This window comes from Pimephales promelas, chromosome 9, assembly GCF_988280905.1.
Source record: "Pimephales promelas chromosome 9, fPimPro1.hap1.1, whole genome shotgun sequence".
NCBI classification, from domain to species: Eukaryota; Metazoa; Chordata; class Actinopteri; order Cypriniformes; family Leuciscidae; genus Pimephales; species Pimephales promelas.
The window spans coordinates 313,284-327,546 of NC_142777.1; the positions used below are offsets into that span (position 1 = coordinate 313,284).

General features: G+C 43.8%; 1 protein-coding gene across 2 annotated transcripts in view; it reads left to right on the top strand.

The window, feature by feature from the left end:
• The first annotated feature begins 1,302 nt into the window (after positions 1-1,302).
• The window catches only part of jakmip1 (janus kinase and microtubule interacting protein 1), a 30,644-nt gene continuing 17,683 nt past the window's right edge, over positions 1,303-14,263 (top strand). Inside the window, exons 1-7 of one of the 2 annotated variants that reach the window (XM_089134645.1) lie at positions 1,303-1,577; positions 6,002-6,224; positions 7,671-8,165; positions 9,701-9,880; positions 9,963-10,076; positions 10,681-10,827; positions 10,908-11,057. In XM_089134645.1, coding sequence (XP_088990771.1) covers positions 6,084-6,224; positions 7,671-8,165; positions 9,701-9,880; positions 9,963-10,076; positions 10,681-10,827; positions 10,908-11,057 — 1,227 coding nt within the window. In that variant the 5' untranslated portion in view covers positions 1,303-1,577; positions 6,002-6,083. The remainder of the gene's footprint in view (positions 1,578-6,001; positions 6,225-7,670; positions 8,166-9,700; positions 9,881-9,962; positions 10,077-10,680; positions 10,828-10,907; positions 11,058-14,263) is intronic. The other variant, XM_089134644.1, reaches the window with a different exon arrangement.

The following is a 14,263-nucleotide window of genomic DNA, read 5'->3' on the forward strand; positions in this document are numbered from 1 at the left end:
CTCTCTCTCTCTCAGCCCTCACTCGTCCCTCACTCACACCACTGGGCTTTATTCATTCCTCCCTCTCTCTCTCTCTCAGCCCTCACTCGTCCCTCACTCACACCACTGGGCTTTATTCATTCCTCTCTCTCTCTCTCTCTCTCTCTCTCTCTCTCTCTCTTCTCTCTCTCTCAGCCCTCACTCATCCCTCACTCACATCACTGGGCTTTCATTCAGTCCTCTCTCTCTCTCTCTCTCTCTCTCTCTCCCTCTCTCTCTCCCTCTCTCTCTCTCTCTCTCTCTCTCTCTCCCTCTCTCTCTCTCTCATCCCCTAAGTTCATCAGCTGGAAATGAACCCTGTTGACTCGTTTTACGGGACTTAGTGTCAGGAAAGCTTACAATAAAAGTGTTTGTTTATTTATTTAAAAGCAATAATTGAATAATAATTATAATCTGCTGTTCCTCGAAGAACCTTCAACATCCACAGAACCTTTCCTGGACAAAAGCTGCTTTATACTGGAGAAAGGTTCTGAAATGTTTGTCAAACTAGTCATTTTTTTATTTTATTTTAAGAATTATTAATTGAAAGGTTCATCACTATGAAACCCATAAGCTTTATTTTTAACGTAATAGACCTATTAACTGGCATTACGGCACTTCACAATTTTTGTATCTGATGGGGTTTTGGATCATGGCGTCCTTCTATGTCGTACAATGACGAAGGGTTATGAATATTAAAGCTGACATAGACTGGTGGAAGGTTTATAATGGAAAGGTCATCTGGACTTTACCAAACAAACATTTATTGGTAAATAAAATTAAGGAAATAACTTTCAAAATCTTAAATAGATACTACCCAGTAATAAATTTACTTGTTAAATTAAAACATAATATTGATTTGAAGTGTTCTTTTTGCCAATACATTGGCAGAAACCTTGCTCACGTGCTCATTTTTCTAGATTTAATCATTGATAACATTGACCCCACTTTTTCTTTGTGTTTAGAAATATGTTTTATTGGGTTTCATATCCCACAAATAAAAGGAAAGAATACTGTATATTATAAATGTAGTAATTTTTGTAAAATTCTTATATCCTGCATAAATGTGAGTAGGCCTACAGTAAATCCTAACCTTGGTTCTTGAAAAATAAATGCATATCAAGACTATTTTCCATTCACATAAGAAAGCAATTAAAGTCTTTCTGTTTGTCAGTCCTTTAATATTGTTTAGCCTCCCCTGGCTGTCTGTTTTTCTATGTGTATTGTTGCTTGTTTGTTTGAAGTCATATATATATATACATTAAAGCTGATGCCAGAACAGTCTCGCTCGGCTCATGTACTTGACGAGTCTACAGGGTGACGTTGCGTCGCTTCCTTCCAATAGCGAAGCGTTGCTCGTGAATATTAAACGATCCCTTCTTCACTGTAGTAGGATTGGGAAGTCGGGTTTCTGTCGGATGTGTGTGTAGTGGAGACTAATGTAACGCTTCCCTGACTGTAACAGCCTCGACAGCCTCGTCCACACTCCCGGACCGGCGTGTTTCTCTGCGGGGATTCGGCGCTCGTGTTCGGCCTGAGACCCTCCGGCGACTCACGGGGTATCGTACAACAAATGCTCATTTATACGCTGGATAAGGTGCTCTGTTCCGTGTGATCGGCGGCACATCTGTGTGATACAATACATAATTGAATGCGAATGGTTGTATGAGCGATATGAATGAATTTGTTGTCTCGTCACTTTGACCGGAGAGAGTTTATTGATCCGGCTCGCGCTCGCGCTCGTGCTCGCAACATCACACCCTTATTTAACAGCGACTCTGAGCTCGCGATGCTGTGTGTGTGTGTGAACATCCAGACGGAGACAGCTGTCAGTCAGGATGACGTCAGCGGTGTGTGTGTGATGGCCACAGATGTTTCTCTGCAGTGGTCAGTGTCTGTGGGTGTGGTTCTGCTCATCATGTCTCTGATGCCCAGCTCTGGCTCACACACACGGGCAGCACAGGGATATATTTCCCATAGTTCTCCTCGGCTTCAGGGAGGGCTGGTCACAAGGTCTATATCTCAGTATCAAAGTCCAATCAGCCTTCAAATGTGTGTTTTCTCGATCAGTGGTTCTGGATGTTTGTTTTAGATCCCCAGATCAAAACCCTCTTGAATTTAAACCATTTTTGTGTATATTGTTCTTCCACAAAACTGAACTACTCTGCTATAGTGGTAGAAACTCTCTTTATTAATATCAAATATTAAATCATGTTCATAGATGTTCTGTGGAAGGATCAACTCAAGTCCGCCCATTATTGTTATTATATTATAAGGCTAGTATTAATAACATCAGAAGCTTCCCTAATTTCATAACCGACATGTGTGTATGAGGTCTGAGATCCTCAATGAAATGTTTGTAAAACGCTGAACTGAATGTCATGCGATCTATTCACTAATCGCCAAGAGCGCTCGCTATAACACACACATCGTTCTCACAGGCCTACAGTTGTAGTGTGCACACGGTTAACACTTCATTTAATGGCACTAATAATAACACTAAAAACAATACAAATGAATAATAATAATGTCAGTAACACAGGCGTAATAACAGTGTTTATGTGCGCAAATCAACTGTCATCTGTGCAAATCAACAACTTGAAAAACAACATATTTAACAAGAACTGTTATTCACTGTTATTGATGTACGGTCAACAAAAGAAATATTAACCCAATAAATGAAGATATTACTCTTCTTACGGCCTACTCTTCCTTTTAAAGGCTGATATTCTCCATCTTCATCTGTGTTCAGTGTGTGATGTTGCTGTCCCAGTTCTCCTCTATATGAGCGTCAGTGTGTCTGAACTCCTGAAACGCCTCCACTGTAGTCTCGAGTTTCCGAACACGTCACAATATTCCTCATTATAATAATTAATGCGCAGAGTAAAGGGGCGGGGCCTGGTTGAGTTAGTTAGGAGTGTGTTAAACTGGCGGTTATGGAAAGGGGCGGGACATTTCCAAAACACACTCGAAGCGCTCGACCAATCACAACACACTACCCCAACCAACCAATCAGAGCACAGTGTGCTTTCAGGAGGAGGGGCTTCATAGAGACAGGAAGTGAACAGAGCGTTACTGACAGACTGGGAAGAGAGGAGCCGCAACAATGGAGAATATGAGGAGAATAATCAACATTCAGGCTGGAAAACCTGCTCTAGGAGAGCCTGAAACAACATCAAGACTCGCAGAACAGATCCTCTTTAAAAATACAGCTTCCAAAAGGGGTTTCGCATGCAGCGATGTCATAGATCAGTGGTTCCCGTACCTCTTCTCGTCCACTTAGACTGCAGTCACACCCTTTCCATGAAGGGACAATATTTCAGAAGATTAACCCTTAACTGGGAGTGTAACGAGACGCGTATTTGTTTTGAACCATTAAGTACAAGGTTTTCCGTACGCATTTTTAAACCGAACGGTTCGTTGGGTCATTTTTTCATGCCGACCATAATTTTGTTATTTCAAATGTTGGCGCGTCCCGCCTGGGTTAGGGTTAATGTAAGAGACGTCATTGCCCAACATCAAATGGCAAATGTAATGTAGGCGGACCAAATGTGGTTGGCGGACCGTTGATAAGTTTGGACCAATGCAGCGCGAGCCGATCTCAATCACTGTTACTACACAGACAAATCCACTAAAGAAAACATTTGGGTTCACCACTGAAGTGATAACATCGCTGCCAGATCTAGTGAGAAACATTCACATTTCAAACGGCGCTGACGTGGAAACCAGGAGAAACATGTGCCATGAATGAACTATCCAGTGTCCACAGATCAGCAACACCACCCTGGGTTTACTGTATAACACTCACTGTAACCATGGGAGTTTGATAACATTACGCTGGTTTATTTTGGTATTATTAATACAATTGCTTCCCTCAAATGTTAATCTGAACTAAAATAAACCTTTGTTTTTAGGGATGCAACAACACAGTTAGCCCACGGTTCAATGCATACCTGGGTTTTATCCACAGTTTTCGGTTCGGTTCTGATGGCTTGAAGTTGACACACAAGTGTTTTTTGTTATTCTGTGCTTAGCCAATAGTAACAGCAAGAGGTTAAGGAGAAAAATGTATTGCAACACTCCTGTGACACAAGTGTACCCCCCTTAGTTACTACATTATCCTAAATCCGTGGTGAATGTTGCTGATCTGTGGACTGAAAGCCTCCTGGTCTCCACGTCAGCGCTGTTTGGTCTGATATCTGTGGTTTATAACAGAACTCTGAGTGTTTCTCACTGGATCTCCTGGCGATGATGTTATTAATTCTGAGGCGAATTCGATGGATTTCTTCACTGGATCTCCTAATACCAGTGTCACGTGATTGAGATCGGCCCGCTCAGATGAAGCTCTGGCGATATCAGGCTCGCAGGGTCAGAGGTCAGCAGAAACGACTCGCTCAGACTCGGAGAGAGTTTGCTCTGTGTCCAAAAGTAGAGTATTGGTGAACTTCTAAATCTGCGTTTGGAGACAGTGTATAGACGCTTAAATGACTTTAAGATGTAGTATTTGTGGAGGTTTATTCCTGAGGAAAGCAGTTTGTTTGCAAATATGCCACGACATGTGATATTTTAATGCAGGGTCATTCATATTCATGAGTTTTTTTTATTTTATTGTGATTTAAATACCATCATAGTTTGTAGAAATATTAGTTAATATTAGTTTTTAGTTATCATTTTTTATTTTAATTTCATTTTTTTGTGTGATTTTGTTGTGATGAAGTTTTAGTTTTTATTTGAATGCATATTTAGGTTTAATTACTTTTCGTTTCAGTTTTATTCAGTTTTTTGGTTATTTTTAACAGGTAATTCATGTAAACAATAATAACCCTGGTGTCTGTGCTGTAAAATCATATTTAGTCTGTTTTTAAGGAGAAGAGTTGATAGTTTAGCTCCTTTAAACTGCAGAAGACACCGACGAGGCTTTCTTTCCCTCGGGATCTGATCTGATGTTTCTCACAGTATCTGCAGTCGGCCTGGACGTCCTGGCGCTGTGTGTGTGTGTGTGTGTGAAAGAGACTCGTTTAGTGGAGAGCATGATCTTCCAGAAGACGAAAATCAGTCAGTTGTAAATCCATCTCTTAATGTTGTTTATGTGTGTATGTGGTGTGTTTAATCCGCTTTAACACACACCGTGTGTGCGTTGATAAGTGGACAGCATTGCTGAGTATTTCCTCCTTAAAACTGCAGTGAACCAAAGACAGTCTCAAAAACACACTTTGGTGTTTCTGACGTCACAAACCACCTTGTAACCAATCAGATCAACGAGTGATCGACAACCAGTGGATCTCTGAGTGAGTGGAGGCGGGGTCATTTGCATATTCATAGAACCGCCGCACATACTAAGTGAGGCGAGGGTGTCGAGTTACATTCAAGATATTTTAAGGCATGAAAAAATTTGTAAAAGGAGAAAACTTAAATATGTTATTTTGGTGATCAAAGATGATTTTTAAGGGATACAATGATTGACAGCAGGGGGACTTTAAAAAATTGCCTTCTCTCTTTTCTGTAAAATCATATTTTTCCTTGTGAACGTCCGCCCTGAGCCGTCTCCTAATCCCACAGTACTGCCGCTATGAACACAGCTCTCCTCTGGTTCAGATGCCCAGGGCTTTGCACAGCTTTAGTTTCAGACACAATATCTTCACAAAATGTGATACACATACGACATCATAAGTGTCTGTAAGTTGATCAGCGCTCTGTCCGGACTGAAAGGAAATGTCCCTCGACAGGAGATCAGATTCCCATCGGGATATTCCCGTAAGAGCGATCAGTAGTTGGGTGTAAAGAAGTGGGACAGTTCACATGCGGAAGAGTAGAGCATGAAACACACACTTCCATCTGTGGTAAAGCAGTAGCATGAAGCTCCACTAGATGGAGGCACACACACACACACACACACACTCAGGAGCCAGACTCCAGTGAACACATGGCCCGTGTGTGTGTGTGTGTGCTGTGTAAGGCTGAGCACTGACTCTGTTCCCGGCAGGAGGATGCCGGCGCCGGGCTCCATCTCCACGGGCACTGCGGGACTGGCGTGAGGTTCCACTGGAGAACCTTCCTTCGTGAGGATGGCGGCGACCACGCCCACCTTAGCCCCGCCCCCCAAGAAGAGCCGCGGGAAACCAGAGGCGGAGACTCTACAGGCCAATGAAGAGCTGAGGAGCAGACTGAGCGACGTACAGCACGAGCTGCAGCAGGAGAGAGGGAAGGTACACACACACACACACACCACAGGAGAGAGGGAAGGCCCAGCACATGAGATTTCGATCGGATTTAAAGGGGAAATGAAGCAGTGAATCAAGTTTACATGATTTACAAGATAGATTTCCAATATAATCAACAATTATATAAGGAACATTACAAATGTAAACATTTAGAAGAAAAGAAGAAAAAACTTTGCATCTTTCGCCGCCATTTTGCACTTGACGTCACGGGGTTGATTGGCTCAAGTTTAACAGGCTCTGGGCATTGAAAATCGCGACATCCAACTGTGTTTACACCAGTGTTTTGACCGCGAACGACTAATGTTAGGTACAGATATTAGACAAAAAGACGACGTCTCATGTTATATGATGACAAACTGCACATAGAAACATTGTTAATGATGTGGCAGTTTAGACAATTAGAGGGATTTATTTTACACAATCAAATGATGCAAACGTGCCTCTGGAACTGGCCAACTCTCAGAAACATTTCATTCCTTCCAGCTCATCGCTTTCTCACCACTGGTCTCTGAACCATTATAAAACCCTGAAGCTTATGAAATATTGACGGAATATGAAGGCATTTTGCGAACGCTGGAAACAAAGACCAGAGAATACGTGCCAAATACTGAAATACTTTCAGTGTAATGCAAGTCTAAGGAAAGAACATCTGTGTTCAGGCCAGCGGAAGACTAGAACATGTCTGAAGACATCACGTCTCACGCTGTACCGGTGTAAGATGCATATCTCAGCTTCGTCTTTAGCCGAGGAAAACTTTAGTGATACATGAGGTTATCAAACTTGTCTGAAAACACTGAAGGTTATGATGTCATGTGACCAGAGTGTTTTAAATGACTTGGTGTGTGGAGTCTGAACAGATGTGTGTGTGTGTGTGTGTGTGTGTGTGCTTTACTGGGTGTCTGTTAGTGAGGAGTGTAAACATATTCTGAGACAGACTGTCAGTGTGAAACTGTGAGATGTTTAGCAGATTAGCAGTGCACTACTGGGAAACCACTGACCAGTTCAACATATACAAGATGAGGGTATGGGAGAACTATGGGCATTTTTATAGAGAATATACCTAATGCCTTAATGTAGACAAGGCACGTTTATTTATACAACACACTAAACACACAGTGGTTTAAAGAGAGTTAATTTAAAGAGAAATCATTCAAGAACATTAAATGGGTTAAGAAAAGAAAAACTTGAAAATAAACTTTATTTAAAAATAATAAATAATTTTATTACATGAATTAATTACAGCTGTAATTAAATGCTGGCATTTTTAAAATATAAGTACAATGTAAAAACATGTTTAAGTTCATTGAATCAAATTATTAATTTCAATGTTAGTACATTAGTAGTTAAAGCCACTTAATATAAAGTGGGACTTGAAGAAGTGATGGAGATTCAGTTCAGCTGATGTGGAGCTGTCGTTGGTGTGTACTGTAGGTGTGTAAGTTACGGGAGCGGCTGCAGGAGTTACGGGCCCAGCGGGAGACGGAGCAGCACAAGCACTCGGTCGCTCTCACCGACCTGCGCGTGAAGCTCCACGAGGAGAAGCAGCGCGAGGTGGCGTCGGTGCGCGAGAGCCTGTCCCGACAGCACGAGGCGGAGCTGGCCCGGGGCGCGCGGCTCCGAGACACCGAGCTGGCCCGGCTGCAGGCGCTGGTGTGTGTGTTACGGGACGGGGCCAGCAGCGAGCTGCGCAGCGCCCTGAAGGAGGAGGCGCGCGAGGAGGTGCGCAGGAGCTACGAGGCGGAGAAGCTCAGACTCGCGCAAGAGCTGCAGGAGGCTAAGACCTCGCGCAGGCAGGCGGAGGAGGCGCTCGCTAACGCCCTGCAGGCGGACCGGGCCCGAGCGGCCGATCTCAGAGTCGCCCATCAGGCCCATCACGAGGAGATCCAGAGGATCAAGCGCGAGAGCGAGAGGGAGATACGCAGACTGGTAAGATGAAGGCATGAATGAAGTCAGTTCACGCTCATACTCTGAATGGCGAACGTTAACCTTACACAGACATAACTCAGATACTTTCAGATATTGCCTTTAATGCAGTGTGTAATATTGCTGTTTGTGAATGTGACCAATCACAGCAGAGTAGACCAATCACAACATCTGACCAATCACAGCAGAGTAAACCAATCACAGCAGACTGGGTCATCTGACCAATCACAGCAGATTAGACCAATTACAACAGACTGGGTTATCTGACCAATCACAGCAGAGTAGACCAATCATAACATCTGACCAATCACAGCAGAGTAGACCAATCACAACATCTGACCAATCACAGCAGAGTAAACCCATCACAGCAGACTGGGTCATCTGACCAATCACAGCAGATTAGACCAATTACAACAGACTGGGTTATCTGACCAATCACAGCAGAGTAGACCAATCACAACATCTGACCAATCAGCGCAGAGTAGACCAATCACAACAGACTGGGTCATCTGACCAATCAGAGCAGAGTAGACCAATCACAACATCTGACCAATCAGCGCAGAGTAGACCAATCACAACAGACTGGGTCATCTGACCAATCAGAGCAGAGTAGACCAATCACAACATCTGACCAATCAGAGCAGAGTAGACCAATTACAACAGACTGGGTCATCTGACCAATCAGAGCAGAGTAGACCAATCACAACATCTGACCAATCACAGCAGAGTAGACCAATCACAACAGGCCGGGTCATCTGACCAATCAGAGCAGAGTAGACCAATCACAACAGGCCGGGTCATCTGACCAATCAGAGCAGTAAGTTCTCATTGATGAGTGAAACATGTCAGTGTTTTCCTGTTCTGCATGTTCAGGTAGATCAGCAGAGTCGGTCAGTGTGCGGTGCTCCTCCAGCAGGGGGCAGCAGAGTTGGTGTGGAGTATCCCTTTAAACGCTCCCCTTCACACTGACCCCACTGCTCTTTGAGCTCTAGCTCCACACAAGCTTGGCCTGTTGGTAATTAGATGCAGTTTATTTGTTATGTCTATTATGTTCATAGTGTCTTATTCAAATTTACCAACAAAAAAGTCAGACCTGAAAGTGTGTGAGAGATTCAGGAAAGAGGCTAAATATAGTATTTTATTTCAAAGTATTTTTTGAGACAAATCTAACTCGATGTAAAAAATGTAAAAACAACTGACCTAAAAGAGAAAGGTGTGGCAATTTAGTTTGAATGGTTATAAATTATGATATAATAATAATAAATGATGTGTGTTTTGATAATTGTAATTCATATGCAGAAGTTTTAGATTCCCACACTAAAACTGGATTTTTATAAGACTGAATGTGCCGTTTCCGGGCTTTTGAACAGCAGTGTATGGCCAACGTTTCTGAATCAGTGCATTACTAGTAACGAGCTCAATGCTCGGTTGGACCTCACCTGAAGTAGACTCAGCCCAGTAGTAGACGCGCAGGAAGGGGAGTTAGTGAATTGGCCCAGAGAGCCTGTAGTGAAGTGTGTGTGTGTGTGTGTGTGGAGGTGGAGGAGCTGAAGAGCAGGGAGCGGGTGGTGCAGTCGCTGGAGAGGGAGTTGGGTGTGCAGGCGGGGCAGACGCAGCGGCTGCTGCTGCAGAGGGTGGAGGCGGAGCGGCATCATGGCAGTCCGAAGAGAGAGATGGTGCCCTCCCTCGGGGACAACACCGACTCCGCCAGTAACCAGGTGTGTTCTGGGATCAGAAACAGGAACATGAGGCCTTTCCATACACACCAGCACACAATCAAGCATGTTTCTCCGTTCATAGGAAGTGGAAGAGAGAGACGTGCGCCGGTTCCAGCTGAAGATCGCTGAGCTGCAGGCCGTCATCAGGAAACTAGAGGACAGGAACACACTGCTGTCCGATGAGAGGAACGAACTGGTACACACACACACACACACAAGCTTGAGATAAAACCTTGTGCAAATGTTCAACAGTTTATCTAATAGGATATTATTCCTGAAGCTTGTTTTCAACACGGAATAAAAAAATCTAAAAGGTAATTTCGACCTTTTGTCCCACAATTCAGATTATTTTTCAGCATTAATAACTTTACAGAATCAGTTGTGAGCAAAAAAAGGCAATTGTGAGAAAAAGTTGCAATAACAAGCTTCCTTCATATATCTTTGTGAGGATTGTCCATGTGTAACCCCTACACCCGGGTCCCACTCGACCTGCTCCGAGCGGGCCTCGAACCCGGGTCTCCGGCATGAGAGTCAGGCGCTCTAACAAGGAGGCTAAAGACTGTAGCTATAAGCGTCTGTCGCTAGAGCCTTATTGAGATCAGGGGAGTGAGGTTTACTCGCACAGCAACTACTAGCTGGCCTCCGTTACACTCACCCCCCTAAACCTCACTCTCATCCGGGTCACGGCACCACGTGTAACCGGTGGCTAAAATATAGAAAAATTTTTGTTTTCAATATCTGTTGGAGAAGTCTTGTGTTGTGTCAGGCCTGACGTAGATCCGTCTCTCTCTGCCGTACAGCTGAAACGAGTGCGGGAAACCGACGGAGAGATGAAGCCGCTCATGGAGAAGAACAAGCGCTTGAGTAAGAAGAACGAAGAGCTGCAGCAGACTCTACAGCGCATGGAGGACAAGCTGAAGACGCTCAGCAGAGAGAACGCAGAGCAGGCGAGCTGAGAAACACTGAGGATCATTTCCGTGTAGCCGTACTGTGCTTAAGCTGATCTCCTCTCGCTGTGTCCCCTCAGAAGGAGAAATCCCACCAGAACCCGCAGCCGGGCGTCCTGAAGAGGCACACCTCTCTGACGGACCTCAGTCAGACCCACGAGCAGCAGGAGCTGGAGTACCTGCGTCTGCAGATCAGCGAGCAGCGCGGCGCCATCGACGAGCTCACGCAGGTTCGTGAACACCAACCTGATCCGCAACATATTTACCTTCATTCAGTGCACCTGGGACCTAACTTAGCTTGTAGACATCAGGATTTCATTTGCTAATGGAAAGTGAGGCTTTGATGCTAGTGGTTAACAAAGACAGAAATGATTAGCAAATGAACATTTCAATAATAAGCACTCAATAAAGGCTGGAACCACATTTGTCCGATGTACAGTCAGGACAAGCTGACGCTGGTTACTGCCGATTTAAGTGGACAGATTTCACAGGACGTAGTTTATGATGGTCACAGATTGCGTTTTTGTGACGTGTGGGATATTTTGAGCTGATTTTAGAACACATGGGGCCCTATTTTAACCATCTGAAACGCAAGTAACTTTGTCGGCGCTGTTACTATTTTATTGGCGGGATAAACGACTCTTGCGCTCGATGCAAATCTAAAAGGGGTTGGTGTGAAGTAGGGCTGTTGGAACGAATTCCGAAATTCGAATATTTAAAAACCAATACTATTCGAATGCTGAAGTTACTATTCGAATATTGCTTTTATATATATTTAAAAAAAAAATATATCTATATATGCAATCTTTTTCGTGGCTTACACGCATTTGAAAATGAAATGCTTTTGTTTCGTCTAATGAACAATAAAGTTTTTGAATCGTAACACAATTGTGCACGTTATCCAAGCTGTTAGGCTAGGTTTCCCATACAGACATCCGGGAAGATCCGGGAGTCTCCCGCATATTGATAGCGTCTCCCTGATGTTCGCAAATTAGTTAAAATCTCCCGGAATCTAGAGCGGGAAAGAACATACTGCGGCGCGTGCATGGCAGAGAGGGAGAGAACGAGACCCTGCGAGTGCCGTGCGAAAGCCAGTCCCGCGCGCTCTCTCTCCCTTTGCAGACTGATCTCACGAAATGGCTCAAATGCGTATAGATAACAGGCCACTTGACTTGAAAGTGTCGTGTATGTTGACGCAGAAGTCTTGATTATGTTGCAACACCGCTGCACAGATCAGTCCAACACAGCGCTGTCAATGTCGGAGAACCTGCTTTAAAAAAGTTATTATCCAGCATGCAAGGAGCCTATCTAATAGCCTAAGGTGAGCTAAGTTATTATTAGAATACAGCTGTATTTTCGAGGTTAGCACGCTGTATAGCTGGCAGTTAATATCGATGCACGCGTGTTTGTTAAGTTTTTTTTATTGTTAATAAGAAAGCAATCTAAGGGGCCGTTCACATATCGCGCCTAAAAACGCGTAGAAAACGCTAGGCGCACGCGTTCTCCTTTTTCCAAAGAAGCGCTAGGGCGGTTGCACTCCGGAGGCGTCTGTCGTTGCTAAGCAACCATCAGCTGCGCTCTCCATTACATGAAGGAAATTTCAGCAATGGATTTCCACCACCGAAAAACCCTTGCTGTAACTCTGTTACAAGATTTATTTACTCATAAAAGTAAAAAAAAAAATCGCCGCAATGTTTGGGTGCACCCCATACTACAAAAACGCAAGAACCATGGGGAATTTCACCAGCTGATTCAGGAACTCCGCCTGGACAATGGGAGGTCCAAAGCCTATTTCAGAGTGGACAAGGAAGAGGTAACAAAAATGGCGAGGAAGCTGATTGGTTGGTTCGTGTCACGTGACCTACGGTGCGCTTGCGGCATTCTGAAAAGTTGAGATGTTTTTATCTCGATGCGGCGCGGACGCGCCTGGAAAAAACGAGCGCGTTGCACCGCGACCGCGTCGCTTCCATTATGAGCGCGCATACCGCGCGCCTACATTTGAAATAACGAACTTGAGCGCGCAAAAGACGCGATATGTGAACCGGCCCTAAATGTTTATTGTAGTAATGTTAGATCCCAGACAGCAAACTGACATTGAATCAACGTGGAAACGACGTCTCTCATGACATTGAAACAACGTTGATTTTGCTCATCGAATTAACGTTGAACCAGCGTCAGACGCGGCATTCTTCAAAGATAAATGAAACTCGAAAATTGGTTTGCTTTCATAACGTTGAAACAACGCGTTGATTTCAAGTTGATTTTCCGTTAGTTTTGAAAGAATGACGCGTCTGACGTTGGTTCAACGTTAATTCGATGAGCAAAACAATGTCAGATCAACGTTGTTTCGATGTCATATTTCCACGTTGATTCAATGTCAGTTTGCTATCTGGGATGTCACTCTAGTGGGCAGAACGTGTAACAACAACCACAGGCTATAGTGGCATTGGCGATCCATAAGAATGTCATAAATATTAATAATAGAATGAATTTGAGCATTTAATATTCGAATATTACATGAAATATGGAATGGAATTTGAATAGTATTATAGAGGAATATTGACAGCCCTAGTCTGAAGTAGCTTCATTATTCAGAGGTGTGGTTTGGGTGTAACGTGAAATAAACCAATCAGAGCGTCATATCACATTCTCTTTAAGAGCGTGATGAACGAGGTGGCGCAATACTATTATAACGGTGCGTTTACCAGACGCGCTTCACAGTCGAGGAGATCGATGTTCTCGTCAGGGCCGTGAAAGAAAGAGACGTGACATTGGGGACAAACACAAATTAGCCTCGGTTAATCATGCATATAATAATTTGGGTAAATGTGTAAGCTTTAGGCCTATTTTTCCCATCGTCATGGACACAACAATGATCTGTTGAACATCTTATAATAATGTATCATTTGTAAAAAGTAAAGTGCATCTGTGTGTATGAGAGAATCAGTGTATGTGCGTTGTTCACTCTCTGTATTATGGCCGAGCATGCGCTCCTAATATAGCATCTGAATGAACACGCAACGCGCCGCTGACTTCAGATCAGGTGTTTTCTGATGCAAGATAGGGCACATACTGTTTTCATTTGCCACACAACTTCCAGCAACAAAGCTGCGTTTGCTCTGACTGAAAGTCTGGACGCGTGTGTGTGTGTGTGTGTGTGTGTGTGTGATCCTCAGTGGTTCAGTGTGTGATGCCCAGTGTCCAGATCTGAAGAGTCGTGTAGTGTGTTCCAGCCGTACGATATTTCTGTATCCTGCTTTCAGCTTTATAATGTGTGTGTGTGTGTGTGTGTGTGTGTGTGTGCTCAATCTCTAATTGGCCTTGCCCTGTAATTACTTGTGTTTGGTAATCAGTGCTGTGTCTGTTAATTAGTTTGTTTTCTTCATTAAGACAAAGCCTAATTAGAAATGAATTACAGCCTCATTGTCTCTCTGTG